Source organism: Meles meles, chromosome 5 (assembly GCF_922984935.1).
Source record: "Meles meles chromosome 5, mMelMel3.1 paternal haplotype, whole genome shotgun sequence".
NCBI lineage: Eukaryota > Metazoa > Chordata > Mammalia > Carnivora > Mustelidae > Meles > Meles meles.
Window position 1 is genome coordinate 116,038,839 of NC_060070.1, and position 22,900 is coordinate 116,061,738.

Here is a 22,900-nt window from a genome sequence, read left to right on the forward strand (position 1 = left end):
AGAGATTTGGGTGTATGACCTTGAGTGACAGAGTAACCAACCCTGACCCTTGTTTCCATTCTGCCTGTTTGAAAAGAGATGACTGTTACTCTCAGTGTGAATGACATAACGTTTTTCAGGTCCTCAGGATCCTCTGATGATGATTTCTGTGTAGAAAAGACACTATTAAATTTTTAAAGGCATACATTTTTCTTAATAAAGGGAAGGAATAGTGCTCTTTCTGTCTTGTCTTTGCAGGGTTATTGCAGCTGAAGCTTTTTGGAAGGGAGATTATGGCTCTTTTAAATTAAACTGGTAAATCTCTTGGCTTCATTGTAACTATTTTGCCAAACTGGCATTGAGCAAGTTTGAGGTGTCCTGAGGGCACTTACTGTTAGACTGTATTCTTTTGGGAAGAGAGGGAGAAGAGACATCTCCAGGTATGCAGCAGCAGGGTAAGGTCCTGGATGCAGAGGCTCTGGGGCTCTCTGAAAGCCTGCCAGGGACACAAGCTCTCCTGGCTACTCCCTTGCTCCCTCTCAGGTACAGCAAGTACTGCTGAGAGTAGCTGAGGAAAGCGCCTGCCTGCTCTTCCCAGCAAATGACTTTCAAGAGGTCCACTTTCTGCTGAGGACGAGCTTAAAATCCAAGTGATCAGAGGCAAAAGGAAAAGAAGCAGCCAGCCACCTTCTGCTTGTAAAAGTATGAATCAGATTGCTGTCTATCAAATGCTAGTTAACATTCATGATAAATTACATACGTTCTTTCAAGAGGATAGAGGATTTTATTGTGAATTGAGCCATGTGCTTGCAGAGGGCTATAGTTGCTAGCTGATAAAGATCATGAATCTCGTGTTCATGGTCACACTTACTGTGTCTTCTTAATGATAGACATCCACTATTTTGAGATGAAGACTGAAGCAATGATGGTTCATGCTCCCATACCATTGCACCTGAGAGGTGAGAGGAAAATAATGTGATTGATTTCTTATTCTCTAGCTTTGAGGGAGCAGTCTGAGTTTACAGTCTCTACAAATACATGTATAAAGGCGTAACTTCATTAGTGAAGCAATGATCATACAGAAGATCACCCACTCAGTTCTCTTTGAAGTTTGTGATATTGTTGGTTATTAACACGTGGTCAAAAAGCTCTTTAGGAGAGGGAGATATTTTCATTCTGAATTATTGCCTGTGAATGCCCCGAGGAAAATTCTGCTAGATGATGGAATTTGGAAAACAAAGACAAAATTAATCTCAGTGAGCAGCAAGTATATATTCTGGGTAATCCTGGCATGTTGGGGAGAAGAAAATTTCTTTACCATTCAGAATTCTTCTAGCTGATTTAAGAATTAAAGCGACATGAACCAGAATAATATGGGGGGAAAAAAAAGAACAATATTTAATTACATGTGCATGGAGGTCCAATAAAGAAATTGAGACCTAAAGAAATGACCAATGCAGGCAGTTCTTATGCCTTTTAAATAATTTTTTCCCCTAGATGAAATGCTTTTATTTTTGGATCAACTGAATATATAAAAATTCTTTAATATACAAACTCCAATCACAACAGCATCTGTATAGCAATGAAGGATGGGGTGTGGAGCATTACAGAGGTGGGGTAAGAGGGGTTTCCAGGGTTCCTACTGCTTCCTATACCTGCGCTAACTCTGTGGCCTGTGGCCTCTGAGAGCTTGTCTTAACAGAGGGCAGATCAAAGCAGCCAGAGGCAGAGAGGCCCTGATGCTGACACTGAGACAGACTGAGCACAGCAGGCCCCTCCACGATGCCATCTTCCCACTGTGGTGTGGCCTCCAGGGAAGACCAAATCCAATTAGGAAGTAACAGGAAAGTGACTGTGAGGAGAGTCAATAATGAATAAAATAAATATTTCTTCTTCTTAGTTTTCTAAGAAGAAGATTAAAAAGAAGCATGTCCAATTATAAAAATAGAGATCAGTGAAGATTTACTCCTTATCTTATAGTAATATTAATATCCTTCTTTTACTGTATTCAGTTTCACACTGATAAATGGTAGACTAGTGAAATGGATTTAGATTTTGGATAGCCTGGATAGGCCGACGTTCATCTTTAAGAAGGTAATTTTCATAATCATATAATGAGTTGGTCAGTTTGTTGCAGAAATGCAAACAAAAATTGTAAATGCCTACTTACTATAAATCACTCATTTCAAAGAAGGTTTTATGTGAGCTTCATGAGTTTTAAAGACCAGGGAGATAAATTCTTATTCTGACAAATTGTCAATATTGATTAAATTTAAGCTGACTTCAGAAAAGGGGGCATATTGATCGTAACAGATGTGGGTTCCAGCAAACATGTTTTCAGTTGTATAATATCTGTCAGATATTTTAGACTTATTAATAGCTTTTGAACTTTTTTGTGGTAACAAGAAGCTGTTTACCTAGCAATATTTTGGTTTTTGTTTTATTTATTTGTTTGTTTTTCTCTCTTTACAGAATGCTTAGCCCTTGAAGCTTAGTCTTAACTTCTAAGTAGGTCCAAATTAGAACAATTGTTTTATTCACTTTGAAGTTTTACTTTTATTTCAAGATTTTGTTTTCTAATAGTTTACTCAGATTACATAAAGTTTGTTATTTTTTTCTAGATTTTCCTTCTTCATCAATGTCTTCGAAATTGTTTAAGGGACTCATCAGGAAAGAGATATTAGCACATCTGTGTATAGTATTTCTCTTGCTTGTTGATATTAAAGTCTTTTCAAAAATAGAATTCATTAGACTCCTGATCGCTCATGAAGGTGCTTTCCGAGATGAATTTCTTTGCCCTCTGTATGTAATCTTATTTTCTCAGAGTATGGTTTCTTGTCCTAAGCATCTGACTTAAATAGGGTTCTTAATTAAAGCATACTGCTGAGGCTGAGGCCCTGCAAGAGAGGATAATTCCGGAAGCTAAAGGTAAAACACTAAGGCAATATACCAGTGTCCCAGTCACCCCTTCATCCAGTCACCATTTATAATTTGGAGAATGATGATAGGGCCATTAGAGAAATAAACGAAGGAGAAAATAAAAATAAAGGAAGCAGAAAAATACTGTGCACAAAATTTTACGTACAATTTTAAACAGTATATGAATCCCCTAACTCTAATTATGGGTCATGTAAAAGGGCTCACGTAACTCAGGTTATAAAGTTTGCCTTAAAGTTCACAAAAACAAAACAAAAGTACTTGCAATTCCATGATAGAAAAAGTCTTGCCCTATATGAAGGTAAGCCATTTCTCAGTGGTTAGTGAGTAAACCCAAGACTCTCTTCAAAATGCTCTTGCTTCAAAACTTCGTTACCATTTGAGATTTTCATGAGATTTTTATTTCACATCATAGTAAAAAAATCCACCCCAAGCTTAACTTTCCAAAGGGTATATAAATGATAGGACACATTGATATGAGCAAAGAGACTAAAAATGACAGAAAATTCAAATGCAACATATAGTGCTTTCATTTAGATAAATGGGGGACTGTACTTTATAGGGACCCACGTTATTTCATCTGCACCCGAAGGGCCAGCTAGGGCTATTTCTGTTCAGAATGGCTTAACAGACACTAGGGTCTTTTTCTGACATTAGGCTTCCTTGAAAAATATGTTGTGACTCCCTGACATCAGAGGCTAGTCTTGTTCCAGGAGACATTTACTTTTTTTTTTTTTAAGATTTTATTTATTTATTTGACAGAGAGAGAGATCACAAGTAGTCAGAGAGGCAGGCAGAGAGAGAGGAGGAAGCAGTCTCCCTGCAGAGCAGAGAGCCCGATGCGGGGCTCGATCCCAGGACCCTGAGATCATGACCTGAGCCGAAGGCAGCGGCTTAATCCACTGAGCCACCCAGGCGCCCCCAGCAGACATTTACTTATAGAGATCTTTGTAAGGTTTGTTTTCGTGTATGAAATGTTGCTGTAGTCAGAGCTATTCAGTGTGGACACGAAGGTGCTGAAAAAATTGGGCACAGAAGAAGAGCCCCCAAAATATCTAGACCCTCTAGAGTATTGGTGACAAACCTATGGCTTATAATGAGGAGAAGGATCTGTTTTTGGACTTTTTGCTTGCAATTGTCCCTTTTGAATTTGCTATACAATCTTTGAACATACCATCCTTAGTCTCCACATTTGCCATGGCTAGCTTATAAGGCTAAATTGAAATGGGTACAGTTTTCATGCCTGTGAACTAAGGGCACATCTAGATGTTTGGTCTAAAATATGATGCAATGATAATTACATTGAACAAAGACCATAGTAGGCCCAAAGATCTGGAGGGTGTGTGTGTATGTGTGTAATTTTTTGTCATCAAAACTGTTAGTATATCACTTTGGAAAATAAGTGGAACTATAGAAATTATTGGTAATAAGTGAAATTCTAAAGGCTAGCAAGTTGTCTTTCATTATTTTTATCCCATTCAACAGTAAAAAATGCAAAATAGCCAGGCTAGAGTCATAAAGTTTCTCATTTGAAAAATGAGTATTTAGTCATTAAAATACAGTTGCAACAATTATCTTAATTTAGGTTCTTTGAAAGTGTATTTCAAACATGATAAGTGTTTTATACCTAAAAGTAAAAGCTACTCACAGTCTTACCATATAGAAGGAAAATGAGATTGAGTTTAGGAGATGCCTGTCAATGGACTCTTTCATTTTTAAATGGAGATAAGCCTTTAATTTGAGTTAAAGTATATATAAAATAAATATGTCCTTAAGCCATCAAAAAGAATGAAGTCTTGCCATTTGCAACAATATGGATGGAACTAGAGGGTATTATGCTCAGTGAAATAAGTCTTCAGAGAAAGACAAATATCATATGATTTCACTCATATTTGGAATTTAAGAAACAAAACAGATGAATATAGGAGAAGGGAAGGAAAAATAAAACAAAATAAAAACAGAGACGGAGGCAAACCATAAGAGACTTAACCCTTAGAAAATAAACTGAGGGTTGCTGGAGGGGAGATCGGTTGAGGGGATGAGATAATTGGGTGATGGGCATTAAGGAGTGCACTGGATGTAATGAGCACTTGGTGTTATATGCAATGATAAATCAGTAAATTCTACCCCTAAACTATTAATACACTGTATGTTAACTAAATTAAATTTAAATTAAAAAAAAATTTTTTTTTTAAGATTTTATTTATTTATTTGACAGACAGAGATCACAAGTAGGCAGAGAGGCAGGCAGAGAGAGAGAGGAGGAAGCAGGCTGTCCGCAGAGCAGAGAGCCCGATGCGGGGCTCGATCCCAGAACCCTGGGATCATGACCCGAGCCGAAGACAGAGGCTTTAACCCACTGAGCCACCCAGGCGCCCCTAAATTTAAAAATTTTTAAATAAAACAAAATAAATATCCTTTTATTTTGGGAAAGATTAAGGTAAATTATTTTTTTCTTAATATTGGAACTATTATAATCGCACTAATAATTTGATATTTCTCATGGGTTTCATCCATTTTCCCAGCTCATTCTTGCTGTGATCAGTAAGACACTCTAACTAAAATTTGTGTTGATATATATCAAAATCAGGTACAGTTTAATCTTATGTTGTTAAAATCATCAGAATTTTTCAACCAATCTTAAATGTGCTCATATTTATTATGAGAAATTAAAGATATTTACCGTCTTTGTGAGTGAAATCACTATATTTTAATCAGGAAAGGTTTGTTATAAATTTATAAGATTTGCATTAGAGAACACATGTGAAAAATCATGATTCTTAACTTTGTTGAAATAGCAATTTAATATTTTTTCATACAATGAATTTTGGAACACTGAAAAAAATAAAATTAAATTAAAAAAATAAAATAAAATACATCAACATTTAAAAAAAGAGTTCAGAGAATAATTGACAGATTTAATGTCACTGGAAATTTTAAATATCAGTGAAAACAGTATTCAGTTTAAATATTTTTCACCAGACAGTTGTTAATCTCACAATTTAATTCAGTTATATTACCAGTCTCCTAGAAAAGAGTTTTGTTTGCTTTGCTCTTACTTTAAAAAGGAATTAATTTTGATTGAGAATATTTAGAAGATATTTCAGCCACTCTGTGTAGGATATTTTGCAAAGAACAAATAACTCTATATTTCCCATTTTTTTATACTGCATTTACAAAATGTCAAGAAATAGGAATGTTCAAAGGGAGAAAATAAGAATTACTATTTATCATTCATTGAATCCTTACTTTAATACTCATAAATCTAAAGCAATATTGGATGAACAGTTACTGCATGTCTGTTTTTTGTTGCTTTTATGAGTAATGATTTAATTTTGGAATGGTGAAAACTCAGCTTCAAGTCCCAACTTCTCAATTGCTGAGTTTTCTGATAATGCCAAATATTTGCCAGCCAGCTGGTGGTTATTGATGCTCTTTGTTTATGTTATTTGACTTAAAATCTTTTTCATCAGTATTATATATTGTGCTTTCATTTTCAGTTTTAAATAAACCAGGAAAACTGAGAAAGAGATTTCATTCTGTTATCTTAAAAGTTCATATGCCACAAAGTAATTTTTTTTGGTTGTTCCCTAATGGGTATTGTTTTAACATCAGTTATTATGTTGCCCATTAGTACTGCTATGTTCATAGTGCTACTCAAGTATCACAGTATTGAGGGCATGTATACTCTTAACTAATTTGTTTGATTTAAGTTTTGTTTGTTTGTTTTTTAATTTCCTTGTCCCCTTACTTGTGAATTCTTACTGCTGTCAATGTGCTTTCCTTACCAACAAAATACATCTTCAGTAGTCCTGTGGAGTTGAGTAATAGAAAAACTCAGGATTTTGACTGTAAAATTAGTGAGGATCTAGTGGGTTTTTGGAAGAATAAAATCTAGGAGCTCAGATTTGTGGTGTTATTTATTTATTGCAAATTAGAAGCCTTTTTTTCACTTGCTTTTCGTTCTCTGGCAAGATTTCCAAATGGAGAGTTTGTTGAGATAATTTGCTCTTTTCTGAATTCTGCTGTTTAATCTATGGATAAGTGAACACCTGTACATTAATTGCATTTTAGTTGTTTCTTATTGCGTCAAAGGTATTTTGAGATTGATGGATGGAAAATGCTATATTTTAATGAAAACAGAAGTTATAATAAATATTTTAAAACATGCTTTGTGCATATTCTTTTAATTTTATTTTGATTTCTGCTTTAAAGTCTACCTTAATATCAAAAGTGACTTAAGGTCATATGAAATAAGTTAAAATGTTTAGAAAAGATTGGTAAGGAAAAATAAAGGAAGAAAATTAGGCTGCAGATTTAACCATGAACATTCTAACACACGTGCTTTGAGAAAAGTACCATTAGTCATAAAACTTCAGCTTCCATAACATGAAAATAAACCAGTTAAATACACACTAATTTTTCCCGACACCCAGAGAGAAATTTCTTCTGAATAGTTTAACACAGAAGATAATCATCATCGGAGCATAATCCATATGAATAACATCATTACCATGATCCATATAGTTAAGAACAATATATGAAAGGAACTGTGGAGGCAGGGAGAGGCAAGGGACTATCTGGAAATGTCATGTAGACCAGGTGCATGGTTGTGTGATGCTCTGGATTAATTCAGAGTTAGATTTTTGAATATCTAAGTTGACTACTGCATATCCCCTCACAAAGACCTCTGTAAATACTATTTATTGCTTTAAGATAAAGCATTTCAAAAAATATTGAGAAACGTTGTATTCCAGAATATATTCTCTTTGAATTGCACTTGGGAGTAGTTCAGTGCCTCTAGGTAATGGTGGAATCATGGATTTAAACAACCAGGCACACTGGCCATGAGACTGCCTTACATTCCCGAGTAGAAGGCCATCCCATTCTCCTGAGAGCACCCGTGACCCAGCCAAGAAACTCTATTGGGCCCTTTAAGTCTAGGCCAGTGAGACTTATGATTTTTTTTTTTAAATAACCATTTTTGTTATGAAAATGTTACCTAAGGTGAAGCTATTTTGAAATTATTGTATTGGAAACAGAATTTTAGACTCATTTATCCAGCCCTTAAATGTTTAGGAACTCTGGAAGAGAAGTCCTTTCTTGAGTGAGTAAGTTAATCTTTGACCAACCTTAATGTGGTTTGCTTTATAAAAATAAGTGTATATGTGATTTAAACGCATTGTGAGTATTGGTCCTTCCTTTTGTGCTTTCTGTTGCCTGATATATCTTCCATCATGTGGATTTTGAGTAGAGTTGGAAGCCGTAGACAGTCTGACCACTTTGGCACTGAGAGAGATTTAGATATTGACCGTGCAATATTTTGCAACCTGGTTTCCTGTGGCTATCATTTGAAAGCTTATGAATATGGATACTTCACATTTTTCTCTAGGACAATGTTGAGGCAAAAAAGTTCTCAAAATTTCCTACTGCCAGTACAGGAATTTCCAAATTTAAAAAAAAAAAGTCCTTTAATACATAACTGTGAATTGTTAGAATTAACTAAAATAAAACAAGCAAAAACAAAACAAAAGGGGGGAAACCCCAATATTTACAGTAACTTTTCTTTGATAGAGCTCTGGTTTTAAAACATCTCTATTTATATTACCAAAAATGTTTGCTAGAGTATATTTATTTCCTGCTATTTTTAAAACTTTATTACATATTTTTAAATGTTAAACACTATCAGTCCCTCATAAATACTTCCATTTTGTTCCGTGTACCCTTGGAATTCATCTTCAGCATCATCTATTGTTCTTGTTATTTATATCCCTAAAACCGTGATAATGTATCAGTCTCTGTATTTTTTCATTTCCATGTGTTTGGGATGTAGAGAAAGGCAGAACTTGATTTGACATTCAGCATTATTATTGCAGATTAATATTGTTTTGCTAGTGTTGTCGAGGTGTGAGGTCTGGATAAGGACTAACATTTTCCTTTATCAAAGATATTTACAGCTAGAATGCTTTCTTGTAATGTCTCTGCTGTGAACTTGCCCAGCACTACCATTTCTTAAGCCTGTGGTTAACATCCAGTCCCCAAACAATGAAAACATATAAACCCCGATTTTTTCCACAGGGTTTCCTGGCTGGTTATTCCGAGGCTTTGCACATGACAACCTGTTCTCCCACGTGAATGGAATACTCAGTCTCAATGTGGAAGCCTGGTCAGTTGGAAAGTTGCAGTAAAATATTTCCCTCCTGTGTGCAGCACTTCCAAAATTCTTATTTATGTAGAGTCATTGTGTTAGAAAAAAGAAAAAAGTTTCCCTAAGTTTGTTAATTTTGTGCTTTGTTATTCAGGGAACTTTACTCTTGCATATTTAGCTTCTGTGAAAGAAATTTCTCAGTCATTAGGCCTCAAACCATATTTACACATGAAAGTTATTCCTCTCTAAGCTATTATGTGTAGACATCTTTTTGCCCTGTCATCAATGATCTTAGATTTTTCTTTAGATACATTTTTATTGTCATTTAATATAGATAATAAATACAACTTGGTCTGGATTTCCTGAAGACCATGAACATCCTTATTTATTCTAAGACACAAAGGTGTGTGTGCGAGTATGCATGTGTGGTTTTTTGTTTTTGTTCAGAACTTTCAGGAATTTTAATTAATCTTCTTCTGAGGCCTGCAGCATGAGGTCAGTGCAGAGATAAAGAATAAGGATGTAATTACTCATCATGGTGTTTTGGAAGTGTTTCTGAATTCTGAAGCTTCGTATAGTCTCAAAAATCTAAGTTTATACTAGGAAAAATTAAGCTGATGACCAATGTTAACGATCTCAAATAGCTTTTTACTTCTCAATGTCTTTTAGCTTACTTAAAGTAAATCCATAAAATTTTCTGTGCTTTTCCAAAACCCCATAATTTAGGGTGACTCCAATACATATTTAAACTTATAGTTGTTTTCTTAAGACCATCAATCGTGTTATTATTTAGATGATTTGGCTAGGAATGTAAACTGAAAAAAAGGAATCTTAGGAAGTTAGGATGCTTATAACCTATTAGGATATAAATATTAAAATGTATTCCATAGCTGATATCTATACCAAATAATTTTTAAGGTATACTACAAGCTGGTTTCAAGGAAACATTTTCAGGGATTTCTTGAGTCATCAGGGAAAAAGATGAAGGGATGTAAGAGCCTACTGGTTTCATGATACAGAGTAATTCAGTCACAGATATTTTGCTGATAGATGTGTTTTATTCTTCCACATTAAAACATGATCCTATAAAGAAGAAATGACAAAATACCTATTTTTACATTGGGGATACATTGTGCATTCTGATCAAATTATTTCACAATCCAGATATTTTTAGTTGGGGTTAACCTAGATACTAATGTATAGATCATCTGACTATACTATAAAAACAACCATTTTCTCATTACCTTAGGCTCCCCTTGGCTTTATGGAAATTAACAGGAAGAATGTATGTTACTTTTTCTATATGTGATGGCCCTTTTTCTCATCCTTTAGCAATTGGGATTAAAGAAATACTCATTCATTCTGAACACTTGAGAATCGGTTTTACACCAGGCCAATTAATAATTTCTGTAGACAAAGTGACTTTAACATTTTTCTAAGACCGTTTCAGAGCATACTTTGCAGAGATTACTGATACTATGTATATTTTAGTTATGATAGCTAATTAATGATTAATGTGATCTCTAACACCTATGATTTCATATTTTTTATAAAGATTTTATTTATTTATTTATTTATTTGACAGAGAGAGAGAGAGATCACAGGTAGGCAGAGAGGCAGGTAGAGAGAGAGAGAGAAGCAGGCTCCCCACTGAGCGAGAGCCCGATGCGATGCCGAGCTCGATCCCAGGACCCTGAGATCATGACCTGAGCCGAAGGCAGAGGCTTAACCCACTGAGCCACCCAGGTGCCCCTATGATTTCATATTCTTAATTTCAGTTGTGTAGTTATAAAATAAAATCTGTTTCTGAAGTCCTTTATAATTTAAAAAGCTGGCATATCTCATTTAATCCTCATGAAACTTTTGCAAAAAAGTGGCATTAACCCCCTTTTATAGAGGAGGACAAGGTTTATAGAGATTTATCAAGAATATGGCAGAGTTAGGGATAGAGTCACAAATCTCTAATGTCAAGTAAAATGCTCTTTTTATACAAAAGCTGACTTTTATTTTTTTATAGGAAAAACATAATTATTAGTTTCAGATACAATATAATGTTATTAGTAGGGGAATTAAAATAGAGTGAGGTTCTCTGATTATTCAGGTTTTCAAGTAAGTAAACTGTGGGAGCAATTCCTTAATTTTTACCTGGCATTAGAACTGATGGAGGTGCTTATCAGTATTATTATGGGAAATACTTTTCAGTATATATATTTACACTGTATGACAACTTGCATTTCTGTGGCACTCTACAGTTTGTAAAGCATCTCATGTGCTTTATCTCAGACTACCCTTGCAAGAGCAAGGGAATACCGTTGGGAGTTTCCTCTGACATTCAGGGATTATCTGAATGCCTGAGCTCAGAGGTCAGTCAGGTTGATTTTGATTCCACATCACTGCTTTGTAGAATTGTGTGGTCATAGGTTTGGTGTTCCATCAGCACTCAAATTCACCAAAAAGGACATATAATAGCCAGAAAAGAACTAGCTCTACCAAATATGTTCATGAAATTCTAGATCAGCTACCAAGCCTCTGTTCCCGTGCCCTAACAGTATTAAACAGAGATGGCATCCAGGCCCTTACACAAGTATCTCATCTTTCATTGGAGGTAGTTCAGCTCTGGAGGTTCTATTGAGTATCAGCAGTTTCTGAATACAAACGTCCTTGACACCTCATTAACTTAATAAATCATAGTGGATGCGTTTACTTGAACCATCAAACTTATATACCCCAAGAGATAGTGGCGTTGGTGGTTCTCTCGTAGAAGCAGGGCACATTGCAAATAAAGGGGAATTTTGAAAGTCAAATTTCTAACAAGCATTTAGGGAACAGCCACTCAAGTGAATCCCTACGGACTGAACATATTGTAATTCTTCCATCAAGTGGCACCTTGTGTTTGTGTGTATTCTCGATCATAACCAGAATTTGGAATTTATAACACTTAGAACTTTTGAAGAGGTTCTTGCTGAAGACTAGTGGTTTGGAGATGTCTCTAACTGTGCCTCAAGGGACACCAGTTCCTTAATTATGCAGCATAAGCTGTCAACTTATGGGATGAACGTTAGTGTATATATTGAATGAAATCACCAAGAAGTGTTTGAGGAACAATGTTTTTCCTATTCTAGGGACTTAGATGGATAGTAATTCAGTAGTGAATGATAATTTATTGATTTTGCATACACATAGTATTTATAGTTATTTATAGACTTTAATATTTCACTGATTATATGATTCATGATTAAATTTAGCAAGTATAGCTTCCCATTTTATTTTAAATGCCTGGATTCTAAGACCTGTCAAATAATATTTCTTTCTTATCCCTGACTGCTAATTTAACTTAAATAAAATCAGGCTTTCTGGGACTTTGCTATACTGTATAGCAAACTATGGCTTATTTCAAAGTTAGCGCCACTATAATTTTTAATGTAGGTGTGGGAGCAGACACACTTGACCTTTGTAGGCATGGGATTATCTGAAATAAACTTCTAAAATAAGAGGAAGTTATTTCAAAATGGTATTTTTATCATATTAATCAGAAGTTAAGATTTCTTTTTTCAGTTCTTAGACTTTGGATTTTAATTTTTATCTATGAAAAGAAAGCCCTTGTAAAATATTAAAATAAGTTAAAATGTATAAAGTTTTAAATCCCATTTTAACCAAAGCAATACTTACTAACTCATGTGTCTTGACCATGGTGCTCAGTGTAAAAAACACCCTACCTCAAATTAAAAACTCCTTCTTAGAACTTGAATTGGTTTTTTTGTGTGCGCACTGCATGTCTACTCAATATGAATGTCTTTTCAACAAACATTTTTACTGAGTATTTTGTTTATGTGCTATGCTATAATCAAATACATGAGGATTTATTTAATTTTGCTTAGTCCCAACACACATCCTGCTATAGAGGATAAACAGAAATAAAAGAGGGAAACAGTTTAAGAGATATAGAAAATCTCTGGTAAAGATGATTCTACTGAATTTTGGTCTATGAGTTTTATAATTTCTTTGGATACCAACAATCTGTACTATATAGGAAGAATAGTTTTCTTTGAGATGACAAGTAGCACACTTATGGATGTGTATTTGGAATTGCGCACAGTTACTGTGAGTCAATCTTGGAATCCGTTTCAGTCCCGTCTTTTATCACCATTCATTATAATGAGGTTAAAAATCTGCTGTATATTTCTTCTGCAAATGGAAAAGAAGTTCAAATTGTCTAATACATAAATGCTTTGGTATGGATAACCTTTCCTTTACTACCTACACATAGATACCCATTCCACTTGGTCAAGTGTAATTATCATGTAAATTGTTAGATATTTATTGTGTGAAATCAGAATTATGGTTTTCTCTTTATGGTTTTAACATACTCACACACAGTCGTGCATCTGTATGATTTAGAAAGCATTTTTGTTCCAGTGACTTCGGTCTTATTGGAATCCATTGTGCTTTGACATTAAATATCACAGGATACAAAATTTTAAATCATAGAGGTGCATGTTTATACATTGTTACATTCTCTAGTCACCATGACCGGCGTTAGGAAAAGCTAGTTCTCTTTACAGAAGGCCCAGGGGTCCTTTAGCTGACTTTTATTCGTTCGGTGAATGTTGTGTGCTTGTTCATTAAGTTTAATTAAATACTTTTTCATAAGGGATAGGATAAATGTCTATTTTTAAAGTCTTAACAAAAAATAATACACAAAATTATGACATACACAAAATACATCATTGAACTTTGGCTGTTTTTGAACTTGAGCCATTTCAGTAGACTCAGACATCTGATATATTCCCTGGATCTAAGTTAATGGTAATAGTAAATTTGTTCCTGTATAGTTATATTGAATATTAGAACCAAAATGGTTTAATATTAAGTCCATAAGAAAATACCCTGAATTTCTCATTTTGTAGCCATGCTACTTGGAAATCAATCCCTTTAATCACCTACTAGAAAAAAATCAAGGAAAATGATTTATATTAATGAAATACTAGATTCTGAATATTTTAGAAGAAAGTTTTGTCGAGTGTTGCTTAGTCCATTAATAATAGAGAAATGTGAATTATAAAGATAAATTACAGGGCTTTAAAAGTCAATAATATCTTTAAAATTTAGTGATTACATGGAAAGAAGAAAAATAAGTTTAAAATACATATTTAGATTTTAGAATTTATTTTTCATAAGTGTGTAAGCAAAATATTAGATTTTAATGGATGATAATGAAATTTGTGGTAAGAAAACTATTAGGAACTGTTCAGAATGTGAAGGAAGAGTAATTGTATACTAAAATATGTACAAATATTATTGTATTTTTAAAATTTTGAATCCCTCTTAATTTACATTTAAGTAGCAATTTTTAGTAGATATCAACAATACTATGCATAAACGAAATTATCCCATCTAAACCGTTTAAATTAGCTCTCCATTTGAGATCATTATGATACAAAGCTTATAGATGGTAGGATACCATTGCTTGAAAGCATTGTTTTTATAATAAAGTGTGCTCAGTATCATCACCAAAATGTACCAGAAACATCAGCTTTTGGTCCTTTGTATATAAGGAGCACTTTTTGCACAGAGGATATTCATCAGATATGTATAACCAGATTTATTTAGGACAAGGGGAGTGACACACAGGGTTGAACCCCACCATACAAGGAATTGGTACATGAACCAGAGAATGATCCCAATAAGAAGTACCATTTTTAAGAGCTAAGTTATTGAAGAATACAAAAAACTTCCCTTGAAATCTTTAAAATGGGATGGATTTTGTCATTTTTTTTTTAATCTCAAAGACTTCTCAGAGCAGTTCAGCTATCAACTTAAGGACTAATTTTCTTCTTTAAAGCCCCACAAATCCCAGATTCTATTACTCTGTCACAGTATTTCAGAATGAGTCAGCATTTAAAAAGTCATCAGACTTTCTTACTCCTACATATATGAAACTTTAGGGAAAAAACTTTATGAATTGTTTTAATCTTTTGAATGAAATTTGTAGTTACTACTTAAAAGTACTTACAGTTTTATTTTATGATACATAGTTTTTCTTTCGAAAGGAACAGTGTCATAATACTAAGGATAAAGCAACTTTAAAAATAAGTATGTGGGCAGGGGATGGACAAAATGGGTGAAGTGGAGTGGGAGATACAGGATTCCAGTTATGGAATGAATAAGTCATGGGAATAAGAGGTACAGCATAGGGATTATAATCAATAATACAATAGTGTTGTATGGTAACTGATGGTAGCTACACTAGTGGTGAGCCTAGCAAAATGTATAGAGAAGTTGAATCACTATGTTATATGTGTAAACCTAACGTTAACATTGCCTGTCAGCTATATTCAAAGAAAAAAAAATTAATTAAAAAAATAAAGTTTTACAAACAGTAAAAATAAAAGGGGGGGGCGAACGCTGTTCTTTTACTACTTTCCTTATGTTCCATTAAGTGAGATGGTCCCGAAGAAGAATAGAAATATATAACCTTCGACATCAAGCCATACATTTTAAAGTATGTGATTTTGAAAGGGGTAGAGACTCTGTCTGAAACAGAAACAGAAACGGAGTATAGTTTCTGCTAATGCAGTTTCTAATATTCACCCCTTTCCAGAATATACTTTCATGTCCATGACATATTTGAAGAACATTTTAGTATTTATTGCACTATATATAACAATCTCCTTCAGCTTTTCTAAGATATTACCTAAAAGGAAAAGAGAAACAACTACTAAGAAACTTAGGTGCATGGATTTTTTTATGCCTGTAGATTTTAAACATTTTTACATTTCCTATCATATTTTTTTTATAGTGCCTGTATTGGCCATGCCTTTCATCTATATACAATTCTTTGCTTATGACCTTCACAGATATAACCCAAATGCATTTTTTCCAACACTCAGCTAGATAGCTCACTTAGTGGGCATGCCTGAATCACTTTCTTAATATTTTTCTCTTTAAAGATCCATCAGGAGAAAAATTTTCATTGCTCTATTTAGTATTTAAAATGTAAAATATCATTTATTCTCACGTTGACCCATGCTGACCTTTCTCCTATGCAAATACTAAAAGCAAAGCACTGCGGCTTTCCATTAATTTTTTTTCTTTTTTTCCTCAGGTGCTTTCTGTAGTATTTTATTTTTAAGCCACAAAAATCAAAATTAATGGCTCATAAAATCATGCTTATGAAATTAAGATTTTTAAAGTTTTTAAACTCTTTTTTATGGCATTAATAAAATTGAATTTTTTGTTTGTTGTATGGTACTATTGCTAAAAGTTATTCATGGTACTTAATTTATTCAACACTGTGTAAAAATGTATGCCCTATTGTCAGCTGTTAAGGGAAGAGGATAGAGACCAGAGACTGATTTTGAAAGGATATGATACAGAAGAGGAGAAAGAGAAACACTAAGTTTTAATACTTATTTCAGTTCAGTGAATACAATTTTTGCCAGTATCACTAGATGGCAGGCTGTGCCTTGGAATGGTTATCTTTTGAGGGAAGGTTGAGTAGGTTAATCCAGCTCTTCCAGCACTTTTTATGTGTGTTTCTAGACTGATTTATGAGAATAAAAAGTAGTATACAGTATTAAGTGCATTTGTAACACACATTCATTGCAAGGATTCAGGTCACAGCCTTTGCAATGCAAGGGTGTATCATTCTGGGATGTACACAGTCAAGATTATGATATTTATAACCCTTTACTTTATAGACTGAAGAAGTCATACTTAAAATGATGCATTTTCCACTTTAAATCATTGCACTTTTCATTTTTTCCTGTGGTGCAGGCGATTTGGATTATTACTGGTTGGATCCTGCCACGTGGCATAGCCGGGAAACATCACCTATTAGTTCGGTAAGCTTTTTGGAAAGCAAAAGTTTGGAGCTTAGGGACAAAATATGTTGTTCATTGCCCTATGTTTGATGTATGATAGATGGCAGTCTTACTCAGTTTTAAGAGAGAAAATGTTCATTTCATTTAAGGCAGTGCGGTTTAGAAGAGAAATAAAAAACAATTATTAAATGATGACTATATATAAATGAGATTATTTGGTTAAAGGTATCAACATTGACAACACGAAATACAGATTCAGTTTTCTTTCTATTAGAAGATATATTTTAAATTTCAATTTATTTCAGAGCAATCTTTGAGAGATTTACTAAGTTGCTGACAACTTTTAGAACTATTTAGTTTAAGAGTCTACCACAAATAAAATGAAGCTGTCAATGCAAATTGTTGTAAGCCTAGGGTAGAACCCACCAGAATAAAGAATTCCCTCGAGAGTGCCTTTAACTGAGGAAATCACATCATGCTACAACAAATGATTATGTGTTTAAAGGAAAGAAAACAACTTATCTTTTTTTAACTCTGTTTATGTTTTAATAGCATCCTGTAACGTGGCAACCATCTAAAGAGGGGGACAGATTAATTGGACGTGTTATTCTTAACAAAAGAACAACCATGCCCAAAGAATCAGGTGCATTACTGGGTCTGAAGGTAAGTATGCTGGTTTAAAGTGATTCTTAAAGCTGGAGCACAGTGTGGGCTGTGTTCAACAAAGTTTCTGACAATGATTTTTAAATATATTCCTCTCTTCTCTAGAATACACTCCACCTAGTGAATATATTTGTTTATATATTGATATCTTATGGTAGATTTAGTGTTTTTACCTAGGTTAATATTTTAAAATCATAGTATTAATATGGCATACAGATGTGTTAGAAAACTGCCATAAGAAAGAGGAAAATACAGAATTTTTATCTGAGTATAAAGTTCAAGGACAATTTTTACATTAAAAAGGTTTTAATGGATGGTAGTAAAGTTAGATAATGTGAACTGCATAATTTTGTTGTAACTCGACAAGCAACATAAAACATCATTAAAGAGATCGTTTCCTAAGTACAATAGAATTTATGGTAATACCAAGAGAGTAAAATGTATCTTTTAAAAATATTAACTGACTTCCAACAGATATAATGAAAAACTAATTAATTACAAAAGATTATGTTTTATTATAGGAAAAATACACATACATGTTTTATTTTACTATGTTTGTGTGCATATGTGTTAAATCACATGGTTTTATTTGCATTCAGAAACTTAGAGAAGCATTCAAAAATGGGCTTTAAAATTATTTACCAAGCTATTGTATTATAATTGTGTGATAGTTTGACCTCTTCAAAACTATTGACTGTTAATCTAACTAAGACCTCTCTTTAATTAATGCACTTAATAATATCACCTTATTAACTGAGGGTTGCCGGGGGTGGGGGTAGGGAGAGGGTGGTTGGGTTATGGACATTGGGGAAGGTATGTGCTATGGTGATTGCTGTGTAGTATATAAACCTGGCGATTCACAGACCTGTACCCCTGGGGCCAATAATACATTATATATGTCAATAAAAAATTATAATATCACCTTATTGGTTATTGCCATTAATTTTTCTTGCTGTGAGATAATTCTGATCACCTCCACTAATGGGCATGTCCTAAAGAATTATGTATCAACCTCAAGCTTTGAGAATATGCCTTGCACTTTTAATTACGTATACTTAGCAACTGCATTGGGAGAAATTAAACTTAGAAACTTTCAGATGTATTTAATTTTAGTTACAATGAAAAAGCCACATAAAAGTGTTAAATATTCAGTAATATAACTCAGACTTCACAAGTTAGATTAAAATACATATATATTTCGGATGAAGACAGTCAGATGGTTGTAGCAGGGATAAACTTAGGCTATTACTCATTGTACTGTAGTAAGTTGCTTCCCCAAAGTAGCCTATTCTTGGTTTGAATCCATAGTCTTTATGTCTTAGACCTGTATTCTACTAATGTTATACACAAGAGATAACTGACGTAACAATGCAGCATCATATGCATATGGAACTGTAATTCACATGGTAGGTTTGAATTTTGAAGATAAAGAAAAATGAACCCTAATGTAAACTGTGTCACACAGTAAGTAGGGAAGACCTGGCACTTCTCTTGTAAGAATATATGTTACTCATGGTCCCCCTGCATTGTTAGGTCAATATGAGTAATTAGTATATGAACTTCAATAGGACCTATGGTCATCTCAAATATAATGAGAAGTTTTCTTTTTAAAACTACACTACCACTCCGTGGGGTGCCTGGACAGCTCAGTTGGTTAAATGTCTATTTTTTTAAAATATTTTATTTATTTATTTGAGAGAGAGAGGAGGAGGAGCAGAAGGAGCTTGCCGCAGCTTGATCTAGGACCAATCCCAGGACTGATCCCAGGACCTCCGGGTCACAGCTTGAGCCCAAGGCAGCCGCTTAACCAACTGAGCCACCCAGGCACCCCAAATGTTTGACTCTTGATCTCAGCTCAGGTCTTGATCTCAGGATCATGAGTTCAAGCCCTGTGTTGGGGGGCTACCTAGAAAAAAACAAAACAACAACAACAAAAAAACCCCCAAAACAAACAACAAGCAAACATACTGCCACTTGTTTAATCAAAAATATGTTTCATGCGCTATGGTGAGTGCTGTGAAGTCTATAAACCTGGTGATTCACAGACCTGTACCCCTAGGGCTAATAATACACTGTATATTTATTTAAAAATTATAAAAAATATGTTTCAGTTTATTAATATACTTACATTCAATCCTAAATACGTTGTAAAAGACTGTAGGAGTAATTCCTTAAAGTAATAAACTTATGTTCTGATATGAGTTTTGGGCACTTATAAGTTTATTATTATCTAGGTTGTTGGAGGAAAAATGACTGACTTAGGACGCCTTGGTGCCTTCATCACCAAAGTAAAGAAGGGTAGCCTTGCAGATGTAGTTGGACACTTAAGAGCAGGTAAGGTTTCTTTTTAACATTTAAACAGTGTGTACTCTTTGCATGAATTGGTGGTTTTCAATATGGGGTAAGTTACATATGAATCAATTAAATAACTAACTAATTTTAGTGCATGAATAAAGACTTTGTCCTGGTGTGGGTATTTACTGATTGCAGTAATAGGCAATGATACATCAGTAGCAGTTTGGAGAGAGTAAGTTTAGGAATCTTTTTTAAAATTTTATTTGTTTAAAAATAGATACAAATACTGCAGGATTCCTAGATTTTGTAGATGGCTTCATAATGTTGCTACAAAAATCCAAAACAATTTAGCCTTGTAGAAAAAATAATATCACTACTTAATTCTTTAGTTTATATCTTAAACTATTAGAATTGCTAAAGGTTTTCACAGTGGTCCCAAAACACTTGTCAGTAGTAGTTTTTAGTAAAATACAACCATCATCATATTTCTTACATAGATGATGTAATAAAATATTTGTTAATTTAATTGTGGCATGTATTGTACTCATGCAGGTGTGCTAATTCTTGGTATTTGGAAATTTACCTCCGGTTGCTCTGTAACTATAATGTGACCCAATAAAATCATTTAATATATTCAGATATACCATATTCAGTAGCAACATACTTTAAAATCTATTTTTGTTAAATTGTTTATTCATTTTAGTTAAAATCATATTAACATTTTTTTCTGGTTTACTTCGCAGTTTAGTAGAAACCTTTTGGTTGGAGTGTCTGCTTATGCATTTGAAAGACAATTACTGTGAAAACAGAAAAAGCTGAACTGTAGAATTGAGGATTAGTAACCCATAGCATATAGAAAGAGAACATTTCTAGGCTGTTTTCAGTTTTTATACCTTAAGACTGTAATAACTGAGACTTTTAGAAAAGTGTTTTATAACTGTTAAAAACATTTTTGTTGTAATCGATTACCAGGCTATCAGTTCAAAATCATTTAGGTTTTTTCTTTGATAGAGACTTCCTATGCAGGTGTTGTATAGGGAGCAAAATCAAATCAGAGAGTTTTCTCCATCTGCAATACATACGGCTTTGAAGATGTATAGAGGTACAGTGCACTGTTGTTTACTATCAGGGACTTGTTATGAAACTAGTTAGAAAATAACTCTCAGCAGTGACTATGTTAATAAACTGAGTCTTTGCTTGTTCAAAGACTGAAAAATCAGCCTTAGAAAGTGAAAATCCCTTTTAAGAAGTATAAATCGCTTAAATCAATGTAATGCTCTAATTTTACTATAGAAATCTGAATTTGTTGGGGTGCCTGAGTGGCTCAGTCATTAAGCGTCCACCTTTGGATCAAGCCCCATATTGGGTTCCGGCTTGGCAGGAAGCCTGCTTCTCCCTCTCCCACTCCCCCTGCTTGTGTTCCCTCTCTAGCTGTGTCTCTCTCTGTCAAATAATAAATACAATCTTTAAAAAAAAAAAGAAATCTGAATTTGCAAATCAGATTATAAATATAATAGCTTTTGATTTTGTCTTTGTATTTTAATTAAAGATTATGTAAGAGAGTCAGTAAAGGGTTTTTTCTATATAAATAACCCTTAGTGTGCCTAGAGCCTGAGAAACTTAAATCTAAATGCTAAAGCTCAGCTTAAATAAGTATAAAACATATAAGTGGACTTTTCACTTCAGGCAATTGATGCATTTGAAAAAAGTATTTTAATAAATTAAATCATATATTCTGTTTGATATACATTGTCATTTACGGATGATTTTCCTTCTGTTTGCATATAAGCACCATTGGCCTATGCGATGCTCTGTTTATTAGCATGACCTTTGCTCCGCATTTGCATTGTTTTTTTTTTCCCCCGCATTTGCATTGTTGCTTTAATCTTGCTTTAACTTTCTCTACTGCTTCTTTCCCTTAAGTCCATGCACTGTGCCACAATTTGTTTGATCATCAAAAACACAAAGTTGACGCTGACATGCTCCTTATTAAACTTTTCACTGTCTCCCCCTCTTCATCTGCTTAAGTCAAAGCTCTGTAGTTCTGTTCTCTGCTATCCAGCCACTTCCATTAATCCATTCACCTTACCTTCTGCCATGGCAGTCTGCCTACGTGTCGTTGGCAAGCTGCCCGCGTCTCTGAGACCTGGTCCATGCCTCTTGTCTACCTGGCTGCTTCTCTGCTCTGTGCTCTGCGTGTTGAAGTCCTTTCCATCCTTCAAAACGCATCTAAAGTTGCCTTAATTCTAAAGTGTTTCCTGATACCTCACCTGGAACAGTAACTAATTACTATCTCCCTAGCTCTTACCTTCTACTTCTATTGCTCCTATCGTTGCATATAGCATTTTAGTAAAGGTAATCATTCCTCTGTTTCTCCCCCACAAAATGTAAGGACAGAGGAAATCTCCTTTTCATCTTTGCGTCATCATATTCTACATCTCTGCCTGAAGAGATTATCCACATAAAAATAAATATTGTTAAAAAAAACCCACCCACCTTCTAGTTTAGGAGGTATTGATTTGTCAATAAACGCATGTATTAAGTTAATATGGTGTTAAAAGTTATGCTTCCAGGTTGCTGTCTATAAAGAGGAAAATTTTATAATTCAGTGCTTTTGCAAAATGTTGACTGCAGCTCATTACCGGGTAGTTACATTAATTTAATGGTTTGTATCCATTTTTTAAAAAATTGAGATAGAACATGATAAAATAAGGGATATCAGGGTAAGTACGGTTTCAGAGAATATTTTTTCGTATACACACACACACATACATATATATACTCACATGATGTAAACTTTATTTCTTTTCTCGGTCAAACAAATTTAAATGATTGAATATATTTTAAATTTATAATTATATTTTATTTCTTTTTTAAAAATGAAATATATTCATTGCCTATTTAAAAAACCTTGCTGGATAACTTCTTAGGTCAAACTATTAGATGTCATTTAACTGTTGATACTAAGCATACTCTTACAAACCAAAGCAGCATCATATGCTTAAAAAAAATTTTTTTTGATTTTTGAGTAAGCCAGCATTTGGGAAAAAATACT

The 22,900-nt window shown here is 33.9% G+C and overlaps 1 protein-coding gene across 49 annotated transcripts in view; it reads left to right on the forward strand.

The window, feature by feature from the left end:
• Positions 1-22,900, forward strand: part of RIMS1 (regulating synaptic membrane exocytosis 1) — a 497,245-nt gene that overhangs the window by 309,413 nt on the left and 164,932 nt on the right. For all 49 annotated transcript variants that reach the window (XM_046005310.1, XM_046005328.1, XM_046005316.1 and 46 more), the window contains 3 exons: positions 16,841-16,908; positions 17,440-17,550; positions 19,785-19,884. In XM_046005310.1, coding sequence (XP_045861266.1) covers positions 16,841-16,908; positions 17,440-17,550; positions 19,785-19,884 — 279 coding nt within the window. The remainder of the gene's footprint in view (positions 1-16,840; positions 16,909-17,439; positions 17,551-19,784; positions 19,885-22,900) is intronic.